Source organism: Diuraphis noxia, unplaced genomic scaffold, assembly GCF_037042655.1.
Source record: "Diuraphis noxia isolate RWA-SAM2 unplaced genomic scaffold, SU_Dnox_SAM2 contig0002, whole genome shotgun sequence".
NCBI lineage: Eukaryota > Metazoa > Arthropoda > Insecta > Hemiptera > Aphididae > Diuraphis > Diuraphis noxia.
The window spans coordinates 46,564,249-46,582,461 of record NW_028301712.1 but is presented as its reverse complement, the minus strand read 5'-3'; the positions used below and the strand labels follow the sequence as shown (position 1 = coordinate 46,582,461).

At 26.9% G+C, this 18,213-nt stretch overlaps 2 protein-coding genes across 6 annotated transcripts; one reads left to right on the top strand and one right to left on the bottom strand.

The window, feature by feature from the left end:
* The first annotated feature begins 573 nt into the window (after window positions 1-573).
* LOC107172024 (uncharacterized) lies at window positions 574-6,470 on the top strand. Its single transcript, XM_089221404.1, has 2 exons — window positions 574-936; window positions 2,742-6,470. Exon 2 carries the CDS (start codon window positions 2,897-2,899, stop codon window positions 5,921-5,923), a length of 3,027 nt encoding a protein of 1,008 aa, XP_089077530.1. The 5' UTR covers window positions 574-936; window positions 2,742-2,896; the 3' UTR covers window positions 5,924-6,470.
* Window positions 6,471-10,464: 3,994 nt separating this feature from the next.
* LOC149058553 (uncharacterized) lies at window positions 10,465-17,223 on the bottom strand. 5 transcript variants are annotated; one of them, XM_089221015.1, is made up of 11 exons: window positions 16,562-17,222; window positions 14,963-15,154; window positions 12,751-12,971; window positions 12,519-12,683; window positions 12,189-12,368; window positions 12,016-12,108; window positions 11,639-11,740; window positions 11,409-11,555; window positions 11,101-11,321; window positions 10,873-11,038; window positions 10,465-10,567 (listed from the first exon to the last, which is right to left on the bottom strand). In XM_089221015.1, the coding sequence occupies exons 3-11, from the start codon at window positions 12,968-12,970 to the stop codon at window positions 10,476-10,478; spliced, it is 1,386 nt and encodes a 461-aa protein (XP_089077141.1). In that variant the 5' UTR covers window position 12,971; window positions 14,963-15,154; window positions 16,562-17,222; the 3' UTR covers window positions 10,465-10,475. The 5 variants fall into 5 exon arrangements, with proteins under 5 accessions (XP_089077141.1, XP_089077142.1, XP_089077140.1 ...); XM_089221016.1 differs by lacking the exon at window positions 14,963-15,154 and having other exon boundaries at window positions 16,562-17,223; XM_089221014.1 differs by lacking the exon at window positions 16,562-17,222 and having other exon boundaries at window positions 14,963-15,337.
* Window positions 17,224-18,213: the final 990 nt, after the last annotated feature.

The window sequence follows — 18,213 nt, the reverse complement described above, 5'->3', positions numbered from 1 at the left end:
AGTAATTTATTAATTAACAGGTGAATGTCTAGCTTCAAACATTCATAAAAAGTTGATTCAACTTAACTGTAAACTTTTTCTTATTAGATGTAGGTAAGAAAACATGTAGAATCTTCTTATTAATTTCTAAATCTTAAATATATATCAAATCATTCTTATGCATTTCTAACTCAAAATATTTTGAGAAATCTTGTGATTTTGATTAATTTTGTCAAAATTCTTACTTCAGAAGCTGATAAAAAATTATTTGGGATTTACACTCAACTTTATTTTAATTTTCAATAACAATAACTTATATATTACATTTTAATTGTTTGACTGAGGAAAAAAGTTTACATGGATAATAAATTTAAAAAAAATAAGATAAATAGAAATTTTTACTGTTTAACCTCTTAAGCACTTACTATTTTCACTTTCCAACAAAAAAGATGGTGAAGTAGAAAATTAAGGCCCCAAAAGTTGATGACAGTCACAGTTTCTTAATTTTATACTTAATTCTCATAATAATCTTACTATTTTACAAATTATTCAAGCTAATATTTAATTTTTAAATTTTAGCTAAAAATGAAGAATTAATCATTGTTGAGAAACGTCAAAGAAACTTCACAGTAAAGCAGAATTTTGATATAGTTGAATCTAACGAATGTGTTAGTAAAAATTATAAATCTTTATCTGACTGTACTGATTCCGAAGATGAATGGGGTGCTATGAATCAGCCTGAAAATATATTAAAACAGTCACTACAGACCCCTTCTAAATTTTTACCTAAACTAGAAGAGCAAGTATCAGAATCCAAGAAAATGTTTGACTAACCTGTGTGATCTAACCTGTTTGATACTAATCAGAGTGATAAATATAATCAACATGATAAAACATTGGTTTGTCCAAAAAAAATATCATTTTTAAAAGAGAAAAATTCAATGTCAATGGCTCAAGGTAATATACATATATTTGTAGATAATAGTTCTTTCTAGGTAATTTTAAAATATATATTATAATTAAGTATTGTATTTAAATTTTAAATACTTTGTTCAAATTGAAATCAGTATCTGGTGGCATCAAATTTTCGTCATGTGAAGTCACTGGCTTTACTTTAAATTAACTTAAACATTATAACTATAAGCATTAATATTTAAAAAATGCCCACAAAAAAAAATAAATATTTTTTTTAAAAATTTCTATCTTTCAATTAATTTATTAAAAATGTGCCTTTCTGCTGAGTAGGAGAAGAAATAACATTAAGGGGATTGGAAGCGGTGATTTTCTGTCTTTGTCTTAACACATGGAACATACAATACGCCTGATAAAAATTAAAGTACTTCTAGTTGCTCGATTTAAAATATGTAAAGATTTTTGAATTGGTATAAAAGTTTACTTTGCATCGGTCGAAGCATATTCTTAATATTTGTAATATATTTAATTAAAACCATTGACAAATTTATAAAATTTAAAATATTTATTCTTATCCAAATATTGCTATAATCGAAAAAGTGCTTCGACAATGCAAAATAAACTTGTATACCAATTAACACATCTTTACATGTTTTAAATCAAACAACTATTAGTAACTTAATTTTTGTCAGGCGTATTGTATGTCCCACATGTGTTAGACAAAGACAGAAAATCACCACTTCCAATCCCCTTAACAATTAAAATATCAGTTGTTATGCTTTTTAAGAGGACTGCAGTAAGCACTATTACAAAGAGATAAGTGTAATAGTGTATGCAAATTCATAAGACAATATTTTGGTGACTAGTCTGTTAGTCACTACTAAATTTACATCATCTACTCATAATTCATATTAAATAATGTATGTGTAATCTATCAGAAAATTGTTTCTCTGTCCATTTAAATGAACGGTATATTATTGTTAATCAACTTACATGGCTATATACTTCTGTGCTTACAGGCATATTTCATAAAATACTATAATAGTGACATTTTTTTAACCACTAATTAAATATTCTCAACAGTATAAAATCTAATACCTATTTCCTATTAAAAATATAGGGCTTTGGTTCAGCAAATTTTTATTTATTTATTAAAAACAATTTTAATTTAAATATTATTCATAAATGTAAAAATGATATTTTATTTTATAATTTTCGTTAAAATTCTATAAGATAAAATGTTTTTTGAATACTTAAAATCTCTATGGTTAAAACATAAAAAAACATGTAAATTAATCAAAATCTTCTGTTTGAGTCCCACAACTTTCTTAAGTGATTACCACTTATTTATTTAAAAACTTTATTACATATTATCAAAGTAAGACAAATGGTTTTCATTATGTTGCCTTATTTTTATTGTTTATGATCATTGATCAGCTTATATTATTATAAAGTTAACTTAATTTAAATTCTTTCTATTTATTACTTGTTGATAATTCTTATTTTTTTGGATAGTTGAAATTGTATTAATATCAATAGGTTTTTAATATTGAATGACATTTATTACATAGCAAGCTATGTTGATTAATGATACATTTTATTTTTTGAAAGTATCAATTACTTATACTTTTTGTTTTTACCAAAATATTATGTTTTTACAAAATCTTATAACATTTACTGGCGTTGTTCACATTATATACAAAACAAAACAATATTTAAAATATTATATCAAATTATTTTATATTTAAAAAATAAATAATATTATTGTATACATTATAAATACTTATAATTATTTACTATTCTACAAACTATTTAAGCTAATTTTTTTTAATTTTTTTTTTTTAATTTAGGTCTGTATAATGAAAATAATAAATCCTTATTTGAATTAACTGATTCTGAAAGTGAATAAGGTATTATAAATCAGCCTAAAAATAAAGTTGAACAGCCACTGCATATCCTTTCTAAACATCTTAAACCACAAAAGCGATTATCAAAAGCCGAAAAAATGCTAAAATATGATGCTAATCATACTGATGAAAATACAATTTTAGAACACATTACGAATAAAGTTTGTAAGACTAAAAAGAAAAATAAGTCGATCAAATCTGTTAAATTACTAAAAACTCAAAATGAAGTAAAATGTAGCAATAACAATAACACATTTATTAATAAACAAAGATTGGTTCATACATTTAATAGTGATAAAAATATAGATAATGTTTGTAATTATGAAGAAGTTGTATTAACTGATAATGATACAGAAGAGAACCAAAAATCACCTAATGGTGTAAAGCAAGTTGAAGTTATAACCTTAGATGAAGATATGCAAATTGATTGTGAAATGTTAAATGATAATTTTGAATCATCAATCTCTACTTTTACTGAAAATAAAAATAGAAACACCAATGTAAAAGATAACTCTAAACAAATAGAACGTTCTGTTATTTCAATAGAAGATGATGATCTAATGATTATTAGTGATGATGAAGATGATGTTCAATGTTTTTCAACTACTGTAAAGCCTGAATGTCCACCTTCAAATACAAATTTAAATAAATCATACAACTCTGTTTCTGCAAACAGACAAATGAAGCCTACCAAGTATATTCAATACCAAACATTATCTTCTATGATATCTCCAGTTTCACCAAATGTTTCTAATATGTCAGCAAATGTTAATACTCCAAAAAGTATTGGTGATGATGTTCAACGTTTTTCAACGACTGTAAAGCCTGAATGTCCACCTTCAAATACAAATTTAAATAAATCAAACAACTCTGTTTCTGCAAACAGACAAATGAAGCCTACCAAGTATATTCAATACCAAACATTATCTTCTATGATATCTCCAGTTTCACCAAATGTTTCTAATATGTCAGCAAATGTTAATACTCCCAAAAGTATTGGTGATGATGTTCAACGTTTTTCAACGACTGTAAAGCCTGAATGTCCACCATCAAAAACAAATTTAAATAAATCAAACAACTCTGTTTCTGCAAACAGACAAATGAAGCCTACCAAGTATATTCAATACCAAACATTATCTTCTATGATATCTCCAGTTTCACCAAATGTTTCTAATATGTCAGCAAATGTTAATACTCCAAAAAGTATTGGTGATGATGTTCAACGTTTTTCAACGACTGTAAAGCCTGAATGTCCACCTTCAAATACAAATTTAAATAAATCAAACAACTCTGTTTCTGCAAACAAACAAATGAAGCCTACCAAGTATATTCAATACCAAACATTATCTTCTATGATATCTCCAGTTTCACCAAATGTTTCTAATATGTCAGCAAATGTTAATACTCCCAAAAGTATTGGTGATGATGTTCAACGTTTTTCAACGACTGTAAAGCCTGAATGTCCACCTTCAAATACAAATTTAAATAAATCAAACAACTCTGTTTCTGCAAACAGACAAATGAAGCCTACCAAGTATATTCAATACCAAACATTATCTTCTATGATATCTCCAGTTTCACCAAATGTTTCTAATATGTCAGCAAATGTTAATACTCCCAAAAGTATTGGTGATGATGTTCAACGTTTTTCAACGACTGTAAAGCCTGAATGTCCACCTTCAAATACAAATTTAAATAAATCAAACAACTCTGTTTCTGCAAACAGACAAATGAAGCCTACCAAGTATATTCAATACCAAACATTATCTTCTATGATATCTCCAGTTTCACCAAATGTTTCTAATATGTCAGCAAATGTTAATACTCCCAAAAGTATTGGTGATGATGTTCAACGTTTTTCAACGACTGTAAAGCCTGAATGTCCACCATCAAAAACAAATTTAAATAAATCAAACAACTCTGTTTCTGCAAACAGACAAATGAAGCCTACCAAGTATATTCAATACCAAACATTATCTTCTATGATATCTCCAATTTCACCAAATGTTTCTAATATGTCAGCAAATGTTAATACTCCAAAAAGTATTGGTGATGATGTTCAACGTTTTTCAACGACTGTAAAGCCTGAATGTCCACCTTCAAATACAAATTTAAATAAATCATACAACTCTGAGTCTACAAACAGACAAATTATATTTGCCAAGCATATTCAACAACAAGAACAGCCTTTTATAACACATACACTTTCACAAAACGTTACTGATATGTCAGCAAATATTAATATTCCAAAAAGTATTGGTGATGATGTTCAACGTTTTTCAACGATTGTAAAGCCCGAATGTCCACCTTCAAAAACAAATTTAAATAAATCATACAACTCTGTGTCTACAAACAGACAAATAACGTCTACCAAGTATACTCAACTCCAAGCACCATCTTCTATTATACAAAAACTTTCACAAAACGTTACTATTATACCATCAAATGTTAATATTCCAAAAGGTATTAGTGATGATGTTCAACGTTTTTCAACGACTGTAAAGCCTGAATGTTCACCTTCAAAAACAAATTTAAATAAATCATACAACTCTGTTTCTGCAAACAGACAAATGACAGCTACTAAATACAGACCATACCAAAAACCATCTTCTATAATACATAAACTTTCACCAAATGTTACTCTTATGCCATCAAATGTTAATACACTGAAAAGTATTAGTAATAATGCTCAACGTTTTTCTACAACTGTAAAGCCCGAATGTTCACCTTCGAAAATAAATTTAAATAAATCATACAACACTGTGTCTGCTAACAGCCAAATAACGCTTACCAAGTATACTCAACACCAAGCACTCTCTTCTATAATACATAAACTTTCACCAGACGTTACTCTTACGCCATCAAATGTTAATAAACCGAAAAGTATTATTAATAATGTTCAAAGTTTTTCAACCACTGTAAAGCCCGAATGTTCACCTTCAAAAACAAATTTAAATAAATCATTCAACTCTGTATCTACAAACAGACAAATAACACCTACCAAGTATACTCAACTCCAAGCACCATCTTCTATAATACAAAAACTTTCACAAAACGTTACTATTATACCATCAAATGTTAATATACCAAAAGGTATTGAAGTCACTATGGTTAAAATTCCATAGACAAGAATAGACTCCAATTTTAATTCAATTCAAAGAAATTCAACCATGTCGAATGGCCATCTAGAAAACAATCCATTAACAATTAATGTGAAATGTGAACTTATTTTAAAACTAAATTTTAAAGGGGAAGTTAATTTTTATGTTAAACTACCCAACGGAACTGAACAGGATGTTCCTAATGATCTTATCAGTCAATACCTGAGTCAGAACAATAACAAGTTGCCTGATTATTGGTTGGTACCTTTACCAGTAGAAATTGCCAAACAATATGGTTTAAGTAAAAGAAATTAATGATCTTATATAACATAAAATTTTTATTCTTATAAGCTCTAAATTTTTTCAATGATTCTATCGATTTAATTTCAACATCGTTAATATTTTATTATTTCATTTTAATTTCATTTATTTGTAATACACAAATGTATGTTTATTAGAATATCTATAATTTGAAAGGTTATATGTACTGCAATGTTGACTAATAAATTATAAGACTAACATAAATAATAATTTTAATTATAAAATATACTATGTAATATTTTAATCAAAATTAGTTAAAAATACTTACTATATTACTAAGTAATAAATTACTTTGTTGGTTATATGTACTGCAATGTTGACTAATAAATTATAAGACTAACATAAATAATAATTTTAATTATAAAATATACTATGTAATATTTTAATCAAAATTAGTTAAAAATACTTACTATATTACTAAGTAATAAATTACTTTGTTGGTTATATGTACTGCAATGTTGACTAATAAATTATAAGACTAACATAAATAATAATTTTAATTATAAAATATACTATGTAATATTTTAATCAAAATTAGTTAAAAATACTTACTATATTACTAAGTAATAAATTACTTTGTTGGTTATATGTACTGCAATGTTGACTAATAAATTATAAGACTAACATAAATAATAATTTTAATTATAAAATATACTATGTAATATTTTAATCAAAATTAGTTAAAAATACTTACTATATTACTAAGTAATAAATTACTCATATTAATATAAATGCATGATAAAAATTCAAGTTTTTTTGTATGATTTTACCAATTTAATTTTAACAATCTTATATCTTATTATTTAAGTTGAATTTCATCTATCTGTAATGTACACATTTATATCCATTAAAATATCGATATTTTGAAAGTTTGTGTGTACTGCAATGTTGACAAATAAGTTTTTTATTGTAATAATCACAATACATTAAGTTATATAACATACTATATAATGTTTTATTCAAATTTAGTATAAAACACTGTATTACTTTGTGATAAAAATTACTCATAATATTAATATAAATACATGATCAAAATTCAAGTTTTTTATCTATGATTTTACCAATTAATTTTAACATTGTAATTTTTTTATAACTTAGGTTGAATCTCATCTATTTTTAATACACAAATTTATATTCATTTTAATAACTATATTTTAAAATTTTGTATACAGGGTGATTCTTTTATCAAACAACACTCATTATTTCAAAAACTATTGACTTTTTTCAAATTTTTTTTTTTTTTCAAAATTTTAGAACCATCTTGTTCTAGAACTATATATTTTTTAAATATTTTCACCCTTATATTTATCAGGTTAACCATTATCAATTTTTGATTTTCAAATGACAACCTATACTTAAAATTTCATAAATTAAAAAGGCTATTTTTCAATGAATTTTCATTTTTCGTTAATCCGTTTACAAGATATTGCCTCCCAAAGTTGGGTGGTTTTGGGTAGTGTTTGTGTGTTATAGGTGTATGTTAGGTGGTATTTACACACAGACACCATATAAGTGTTGTTTGATAAAAGAATCACCCTGTAATGTTGACAAAATTTAAAAAATGTTCATTTTGTATATTAGCTTATTTTCGTATGCCACTGTATTTCACCGTGAAATATTTGTATAGTATATAATAATATAACTGTAATCATACTAGTGGGTATAAGTTCAACTCACAGCTATACACAAATAACTATCATCAATCATCACTCAGAGCGTGTGAAATAAATGTAATTAATTCGTGCTGTGTAAAGCTCTACATGTGGGTGTTAAGAAGGCTAGAGCCCTAGGCCTAGACATAATTAGTGCCCCCTTATTTGATAATTTCAAATTAATTGTTGTTAATATTGTTATTATACTATGACTTTTTGTAAATTAATGTTGATTGATCTTTTATCATTATATTTTAATATTTAAATTAGGTAATAGATCTGTTATAGTTATAATAATAATATTAAAAAAAAAAAAAAAAAAAAAAAAAAATTAGGTAATTAAAATATTTGACTGTATTATTATTTTATATTATTTTCAACAAACATGCATAATTCTTGTTTATTAAGGTCTTATCTTAATAATCCAAGAATATCATTTCATCTGTAAATGCAATGCATTTATATTTTATATATTGTATTAATATTATTAGTAATTATACTACATACATACTAGTATTCCACTATAGTTTTATATGATATTTATGTACATTTATAGATGCCCATAACCAGTTAACTTTGATTTATAGCCTTTTATTTTTTGATGAGGTAAGCAGTTTTTTAACTAAGTACCTAATGTTATGTATGGTCACACTGCTATCCATAGTAGGTAACCTAAAAATGCATTATTAAAAACTTATGTCTTTCCTGTTCACTCTTTTTTAGTGTGTCGCTTATAAAATGTATCTCAGTTATTAATTAATAATTATTAATATATTATAATAAATTGTTCTTAATACGATTATGTGTTTTCTGTTATAATAATATGAAACATAACATGGTGTCAAGTGTAAACTCATAGATATTAGGTAGTGTTATAAAGAAAAGAAAAAACACGTGAAAATAATGCCTGATGATCACGGTTATCTACTCAGGTTGCGAAACGAGACGTGATAACGCTTCCCAAAGCGGTGTATTAGTAAACTATAGCGCTAGTAGTACTTGGCCCGTCTACTGACCGCCGATCACGAATAATACCATATAAATATATGATATTATATTAAACGTATATATTATATTGATCAACGTCATTATAATTTTATTACTTACAGTAACTTGTAAATTTTAAGTCGATTTCCATTAATTTATTTTAATTTCTATTGAACTTAAACTATATACTTACCTTTTAGTACAGTTGTTTTCAGGAATATTATTAATTAATATAATTATATAAGTATTTAAGGTATTGGTAGGAATCTAAAATTGTATTGAATAAAAACTAATACAGTTGACATTTTTTTAAATTCAAAAATGATTAATTTTTTAGTGACAGTTTTATTGATCAAACCAAACTTCCCAGTAAACATTTTTACGTATATTATCCGTTAAATATACGTTTATAATTTATGAATCAACGTATAATACTCCTAGATTTTTAGTTCATAAATGGTATAATTATGGGATAATTTTGTGTCAAAAGATAACTATTTAACGAATATTCTACGTTTAGTATCCGTTTATTGTGCATGTATAATCGATGTATATTATGCGTAAGTATTAAGTCGTTTTTTGGGATATTTTGCGTGTAAGTTTAATATACATTAAGCATATACAATAGATATTTTTCGTATAGATTTAGTAGATATTTCGAGTACACAATAGATATTTTTCGTGTAAGGTTAGTATATAATTAGAGTATGCGGTGGATATTTTTTGTGTAAAGTTTGTATATTTTTGAAGAATAGAATGGATATTTTTCGTATAAATTTCGCGTACAAAATAGATATTTTTTGTGTAAGGTTAGTATATATTTAGAGTATGCAGAGGATATTTTTTGTATAAAGTTCGTATATTTTTGAAGAATAGAATGAATATTTTTCGTATAAATGTAGTATATATTTCGAGTACACAATAGATATTTTTCGCGTAAGGTTAGTATATATTTAGAGTATGCAGTGGATATTTTTTGTGTAAACATCATATATTTTTGAAGAATAGAATGAATATTTTTCGTATAAATGTAGTATATATTTCGAGTACACGATAGATATTTTTTGTGTAAGATTAGTATATATTTGAGTATGCAGTGGATATTTTTTTGTGTAAAGATCAAATATTTTTTAAGAAAAGAATGGATATTTTTTGTATAAATTTACGATTAATATTATTTGTATACATGCAGTACCTATATTGAATAAATATTTTATGTGTAAGCTTTGTATATTAGATTTAAAGGAGGATTGATATTTTGCATACTAACTTAGTACCTATGTTAAATTAATATTATTTAGTTCATTTAAAAACCTGTCAACAGAATATTTTAAATATTTATTTGGACTCTTCAAAGAGATACAATCTTATAACTAATGTTAATTGATCAATTTATTTGTGCATAATCTGCCTATAGATTTCTAACAATACTGGGTGTTTTGTTGATTTTAAGAAACAATAAACATTTCATATTTAATATTTATAAGCAATTTTTTTTTTAATTTATAGTGCAATATTAACTAGCTAAAAATTAAATGAGATAGACATTTATACTGTTACAATATTTAATTTATTATAATATTAAATAAATAGATATATATATATATATATATATATCATTTTCTTTTAGGGGCTTGTTTCAGCCAATCACTGATATAACTTTTTATTGATAATATGGACTCATCGGGAAACATATCTTTAACGGCTTCTGTAAAAACAAAATAAAATTATTTGTTAATCATATTAGTTTTAAAATAAATAGCACTCATTTTGAACATCAATAATATTATAACAATTTTATCAAGTTGTTGGCTACCTATATTGAACTATCATCACAACGTTTCCTCCATACTCTGCGTGCACAAAGAAAAATGGGAAAACTTACAGGGAATAGAGTATATAACATTATAGCAATGTTTTTCAATTTTACTAAAAATATATTAATAATAAAATAAATGGTATATTTAATATTGAATGTAAACTAGAATTTGATTTTTTTTTTCATTTACCTACCAATTAAAATTTTAGAAATTTCTAGACGACCAAAAGCCAATTTATCTCCTCTTCTTCCCTCCATATTGATTTTTTCTGCTATTCTATTGTCTACAGTTAACTTCATCATAAGGTACGTAGTACGTTTAGCATCGAATGATTTTCCATGTCTACGTAACATATACCCCTATACAAAAAAGTAGACACTTATAGTTCACTGACATTTTCTTAAATAAATAATGACTCAACTAATATTTTTTTTTGTTCTGCATCCTCCTCGAGCTTGTTCAATTCTTCCAAATCTGCGACGGGTACTTTGAGTAGTGACAAATCATATGAATTTGAACTTGTGGTTGTTGATTGATGAATTCTTATTTTATCTACTATTTCCATAAGTGTTTCTTGATTTTTATTGACATCAACTTTAATAATATCTATCCCTTTCTGTATATTTGACATATTTCTAGAAACTTAATTAAAAATATGATGTCAGGTAAGTTTTAAATATTTTTATATTACATTTTTGTGGATATGAAAATGTATAATGAAATAATTACCATTCATAAGAACATGGCCTAAGTGCTGAATACTGTTCATTACATCTGATATAGTAATAATTTGTGAATTTTCGATACCACCAACTTTATTAGCACCACCATCTGCATTACTTATAATTGAGTCGTTATAATTGAGTTTTGTGTTAGCTTTAAAAATAATATTACAAATTAAATCATTTAAGACAGTATTACAGTAATTTATCAGCTCAATAATTATTAATTCAACTTACATATTTCATCTGTGTCAAAATCGATCTGGGTTAACTGGATTTTATTTTCTGACATTATACCAGTAGAAGTAATAAAGTGGTTTTCATTCATATTAAACATACCTAAACACAATATAATGTAATGATATTATTTATACACTATTAATTTGTGATAAAAAGACATCTAGTAAAATAATACTAGATTACTTATATTGTTTTACCATTCCTACATCAAAGAATGAGTGAATTCAATTTAAAAATCATAATTAACATTAGTAAAATTAGTACATTATCAAGACTAACTTAAAATAACTCGGCAATATGTAACAGGTCATGCACATTAGCACAAATTATTTCCATATAAAATATACAATATATTATATGACAATAAAAATTACTTTTAGGCACCGGAGCAACATTTAATTGTAACATTTTATTTGAAAATAAGGATTGACTTGTATTACTGTCTTCTGAGCTAGACCGGGTTTGCACTACAATTCATCACAAAAAAATTAATTAATACAAATATGAGTAAATTAAAAGTAAAATGTAATGTTGAAAATTAACCCACTCAAAATACGTCCTTTTTGTTTTAAGTTCTTTGTTAAATTACTTTCATCTATAACAATCAAAGAATCATCAAAGTGTTTTTTTTTAAATCTTTTTCTTGGCTGTTGTGTTATATCTTCTAGTTCTGTGGTGCTGGTATCACAAAATGAAGTCAATTTTTTTTTCCCTTCTGAATATGATTCTACAATAAACATATTACACATTATAATAAAATATATTCAATAGTCTATATATTTCTATAACATACGGAAAAACTTTTTAGGAACACAGAAATGTATTTTCCACAAACTAGAAGGTTGCTTTTGTGATGCAGACAATTTTGATACATTACCATGCATGGGCCAATGACATTTAAATTGTTTTTCAGATTGATCTGCATTGATCCAGCTGCAAGGTACTAGTTCGACCGATTGCTCATCGATAAACTCAACTATGACAAACTTATTTTTTTTTAAATTTTCTATTGTAGCCAAATATTTGCCTTCAATACAAGAATCTGTAAATTATACAAATTAATTAATTAATAAGAATCTGAATTTAAAATAGATTAATAACTATTTTACCAGCTATGTTCAATAGTTTGCCACTTCTTTTTGTCCAATTTCTGTCTACGATAGCATAATTATTAGCTTCTTTTACTGCTTCAACTAGTGGCCAGTAAAATGTATAATTGTTACCTATAAATGGGGTGTTGTTCTCATTATCACATTTCAACCATGTTATTGGAATACAAATTATGTTGTTCTCCGAGGCTAAAACAACAGCATATATTTGAGGATTCATTCTAAAACCAATAAAATAAATTATATTAATTTCTAAATTTTAACATTTGTTTAAAAATATGTCAACCTTTTTAATCAGCAATATGAAGAAATGAACACACATAGTAACTAGATGTAATATTTAAATCTTCTGATTTGGGAAAATAACAAGCTTTAAACTGAATACTATTGAGATCATACAATTCTAGTTCACTTAAGATATTACTGCACTCCATCATCCCAACAGCAGTTGAAGGACATGGAATTTCATAAATAGGGATTACATATTCAAATCGTAAACAAACTAGAAATACTTGACCATTTATAGACAATATGTTTTTAACAATACAAACTTTTCCATCATTCACAACTACACAGTCATCTTTTTTTTTACTTCGACGTTTTGAATTGGAAACTCTTAAGGTAAATTTTTTAGTCATTAAAATAGAATATTGAATGACTGATCCACTAGGCAAATTATTTGGAAGTGGTCCAAAATAATGGTGACCGTCTAAAGCCGGATAATTAATTAAAGATGAATTAACGTCAGAACTCTTGCAGTGCCATTCTTCACTGATACGATTATATAGCTGAACTAATGGAAATCGTCCAGGTTTCACTATCTTTTTCAAATGTTGGAGGTAATTTTCATACGGAAATGATGAGAATTGATCAACAACTCCATATTTCTTAGCATCATTTGCTAAATGAATAACTGAATGTACATTATACGATGCATTACCTCTTCCATAAATAATACAAAATGTTTTTAAAAAATGTTTCAGTAGATCACTTGCAAAATCATTTTGATCATGAACTGTATTAGGACATGCTAAAATTCGCATAGCTATGTTTAAAAACAAAAAATTGTTGTAGACAGGTGTACTCAAAATATTTTTAAAAATAAAAGGTCCTGTATAAAAAAGAATTTGTCGGAGTTCAGTTGCTTTGAATGTGTTAAAATTATTAAGATCAACAGGAACCCGAGCAAAATCAGAGGATAGCCATTTGGCAACAACTTTCATTCGACTATTAATAGAGAATATTTGATCTCTAGATAAGCGAACAGAACCACAGGAACCCAAACTTCGTGAACCCTTAACAAGACAATTTATTATTTTCTTCATAATACCGAGGCAACACAAGTGCATATAATCTAATGGAGTACATGACACTGGTCCAAAGTTTGGTATGTTTTGTAATGGAGACTCTCCTATGTGATGTTCTTCGTTTGAATGTTGAATAAATGAATTGTCAGTGCGCAATGGTGCAGTCCAATCAGGAAAACATACACTATTGTTTAAATGAATGCCTTCTACTTCACATTTTTCACATGCATAATAACCAGTATGACCCTTAATTTGTTTTACAAATGCTCGAGCCGGGGCATCAGCAATTATTCCTTTTAGAGTAATAGATACTGTTGTATGTCCAATTGTAATACCATTCCGTAATAGATCATTAAGTTCTTCAATGAAAAGATTAAGATACTCAAAAACATTACTTGGTTTTTTAGTACCAAAATAAGCTCCAATAATAAAAGGCTTAACACATTGTTGTATACAAACACCACACAATATTGGCCAGAATGATTGACCTCTTTTATCAATTGGTAAACCGTCTATATTGAACCATAATTCAAGTACTGATTGTTGACGCATATAATAATTCACACTATGCAAATATTTTAATCCTTTACAAATTCCAAAATGAATGTACTCTCCTCCTGCTATTTGATCAATATTCACTTTACCAGATAAAGGAGTATAAAGAAGTGTTCTATAATCTGAAGGAAGATCTTGTAAGGATGCAATATCCTTAACAGATTTAAGTAATTTTAATAAAACAGAAGTTTTACTTCTTGAAAGTCTTGAAGAAATAATAAAAGATGCCAATTTTGATTGAAATGTAGAATTATTGGAGCCATGAGCAAAAACGTTTAATTCAGTGAAAGATTGATTTTCAACATTGTTATTAAATTCAGTGAAAGATTGATTTTCAACATTGTTATTACCTTCAGTAGAGCTCAAACTACTGAGAAACACAGTTTTAGGTGAATTTTGAACCACTAAAGTATCAACACTAGACAATGAGACTGGAACATGTACACTTTGTTTTTCTCGCCGCCTTTTAGAACTCTTGGTCAAACTATAACTGGGTTTATACGCATGTTTTGGCATGTTTTTAGCATTTACCCAAGGTTAGTCTAGAATTTACAAAAAATTAAATTAAATACTATTGAATGCCAAGATAATGGTGCTTTTTTATTTGTTTTATGGTGTTTGAAAATACAATGATGTTTTCTCTCATCATTAATATTGATGTAAAAATAAAAAAGGTAGGTATTGGTAATATATTTTTTTCTGTATAGGCAAATAGTTTAAATATTTTAATTATCCTAAAATATCTATGAATACCTAATTTGTTTTAATTTCTTTAGGGTACTTAACTAATTATTGATAAAAAATTCTCTTATAACAATTTAGGTATACAGCATAATTAAATAAACAAATACTAGGTAAATAAGTTTTTAATTTAAGCGACACTAATGTATAACCAATTGGTTCATATGTCATATCAATTACTACATTTATGCATGTACATTATCAAATTGCATAGTTTAATTTAATTAAAATCTCCAGTTGTTTTTTCCCTAACAAAAATTTAATTACTGTACCTACCTACTAAGTGTTTATTAAAAAAGTGTATTATATAATTTTTAATATACATAATATTAGGTAAACGTTTGAAATATTTTAACCATTTATATTTACTTAAACAAAGACCTAACCTGACCATAGGTTACTATGTTATTCCCCCTAACCTAGGGGGAATGCCAGGTATGCAGCTGCATACCCTAAACACAGAGCCTTGTTTCCAGACGTACCAAAGATAAATAAAAATCAATACTAACAATATTTGGTTTTAAAACATGAAACTATAACAAAACAAATTTAAGTCAACTTGGTCGCTAAAATGCTTCACATTTGGTGTCTATGGTTAAAATATTTTGATAAACATAGTATTTTTGAATAATTTAGTAGCATACTAAATAAGTTTGAAGTGATATCAGTCACAAGTGACGTGAGCAATCATTTTCTAAATTAACTTTAGTGAAATCCAAACTATGAAGTGCCTCCTATGCTTCAAGGAAGATTAAATAACTTAATTTTTTTAACTGCTATGAAAGTAAACCTACGACTTCGCTGGTATGATTACCTGGACACATACTATTCATTAATTTCGATATTAATCGAAACTATACAAATATAGGTACCTAATATATTATTTTAATAGTAATTATTCCGAAAATGTATAAACAATAAAATAACGCCGAAATATATATTAGGTATACACCGAGGTATACACTATACACTAAAAGATAATATGTGCAATTAAAATCGTAAAATAAGCCATTTAGATAACAAATACATATTGCCATATTGGCTAAATGTTGAATATCAATGATTATTGTGGATATGTATCTACGGTTTATTATTTGAAAAAAATATTATGTTAGCGACATCGCAATTCGCGTGTACGCAATACTATGTAAAACTATAATGCACTGTAACTAGGTACCTATAATATTACAGTTTATAAAAGTTTTTACCTTATTTGAGTCGGTATTTTCGTTGACTGGATACGTAAACAATAGTCACTATAAATGTAGTCTGTAGACGTAAAACTGTGAACAGTGGATGCATAGACGTGAAGATGACAGATGTGTACAAATCGCAATGGAAAATGGAAATGTCGGTGTGTTTCTCCGTGTCGGGTGCATGTAAGATGTGTAAACGGCCAATGGCTATAATTACGGTTTAGTCGGTACTTGGTATAGCGATCGGCGGTGGTGGGAACGCCGATTCACAGATAACAAAGTTTCTATCACGTAAGCGCGTTTAAAAATTATATTGATTATTAATGGAATTACCCAGTCGTTTCAGGCATCCGTGTTTTGGCTATTATATATTTAGCTATAGGTTGGTTGTGGCTTTGAACAGTTTATACACCACGGCAGTAATTACTCAATTATAATACAATTAATACTACTCAATTAATTGACGATTCCGTCACTCGGTTAAACAAATTTGTTGTTAATTTATTTTAAACTTAAGAGGATGTCAGCGCACTATTCGTTTTCTCTCTCTGGCCCATGCGCAACATAGACATAACGCGCTTACGCAAAATCATTTTTTCTATGCGTTTAAGTAGTCTTAGAGTAAAGTCACCTATTATAAAAAAGATATAGAGAATAATATTTTTGAAGGAATGACATATTGATTTTATATTTTATTATTATTTGACTTAGTATTCCACTTTCAAAATAAATAAATAAATGTTGTAAATTTAAATTATGTTTAAATTGATTTGAGACAATATTTAGACAAATCGATATGTCATTCCCTCAAAAGTATTATTAACTATCTTTTTTGTAATAGGTGACTCTAATCTAAGATTACTAAGATAACTAAGATTACTTAAACGCAAAGAAAAAGTGATTTTTCGTAAATGCGTTTTGTCTATATGTTGCGCGTGGGCCAGAGAAAGAAAACTAATAGTGCGCTGACATCCTCTTAAAAAATACAAATCTATACTCCGTTTCAACTTTCAGCAAGAAATAAAGAATATATTAATCTTTTTTCTATATAGAAAAATATAAATAATAATATATCATATGATATACCGTTTTCGCGACTGGTTACGTCGGCGGCGCGCATCCTCCACCAAGAACCCCGCACGGTTCGCGACGTTCGCGCTACCACCGTCAGCATATACAGCCGGTTCCAATTAGTACAATATACGTGTTTATACTCTCGCGCTAACCGTTGTTTACAAATAAACTATAAAGTTATTTGAAATCGGTGTATGCTCATCGGACAGTTTTGATCGGTGACCGTCAGATGCGCGAAAGTGGTATATTATTCTCTTTTGAAACAGAGTATATAAATATATAATTATAGATAGAATTAGCTGGTAGGTAATCCTGGTATATTTGCCCTCTGTAACTGTTAGCAAATTTTAATTGTTTTGTAAATAATCTTACGTATGATTCTAGAATTCTAAGCTTATGTGAAGCCTGTGAAGGGTGAATATTCAATTTTAAACTATTAATAAAGGTTAAATAAATTATAACAATTCGAATGGTTAACGAGAATATATTATCTTATATATCAGCCATAGTTAATAGACCCGATAAATACGTATAATGCATGGTAGTAGGTATCTGCCATGCCCGGGTGGGGGATGGCGGCAACTTATTAT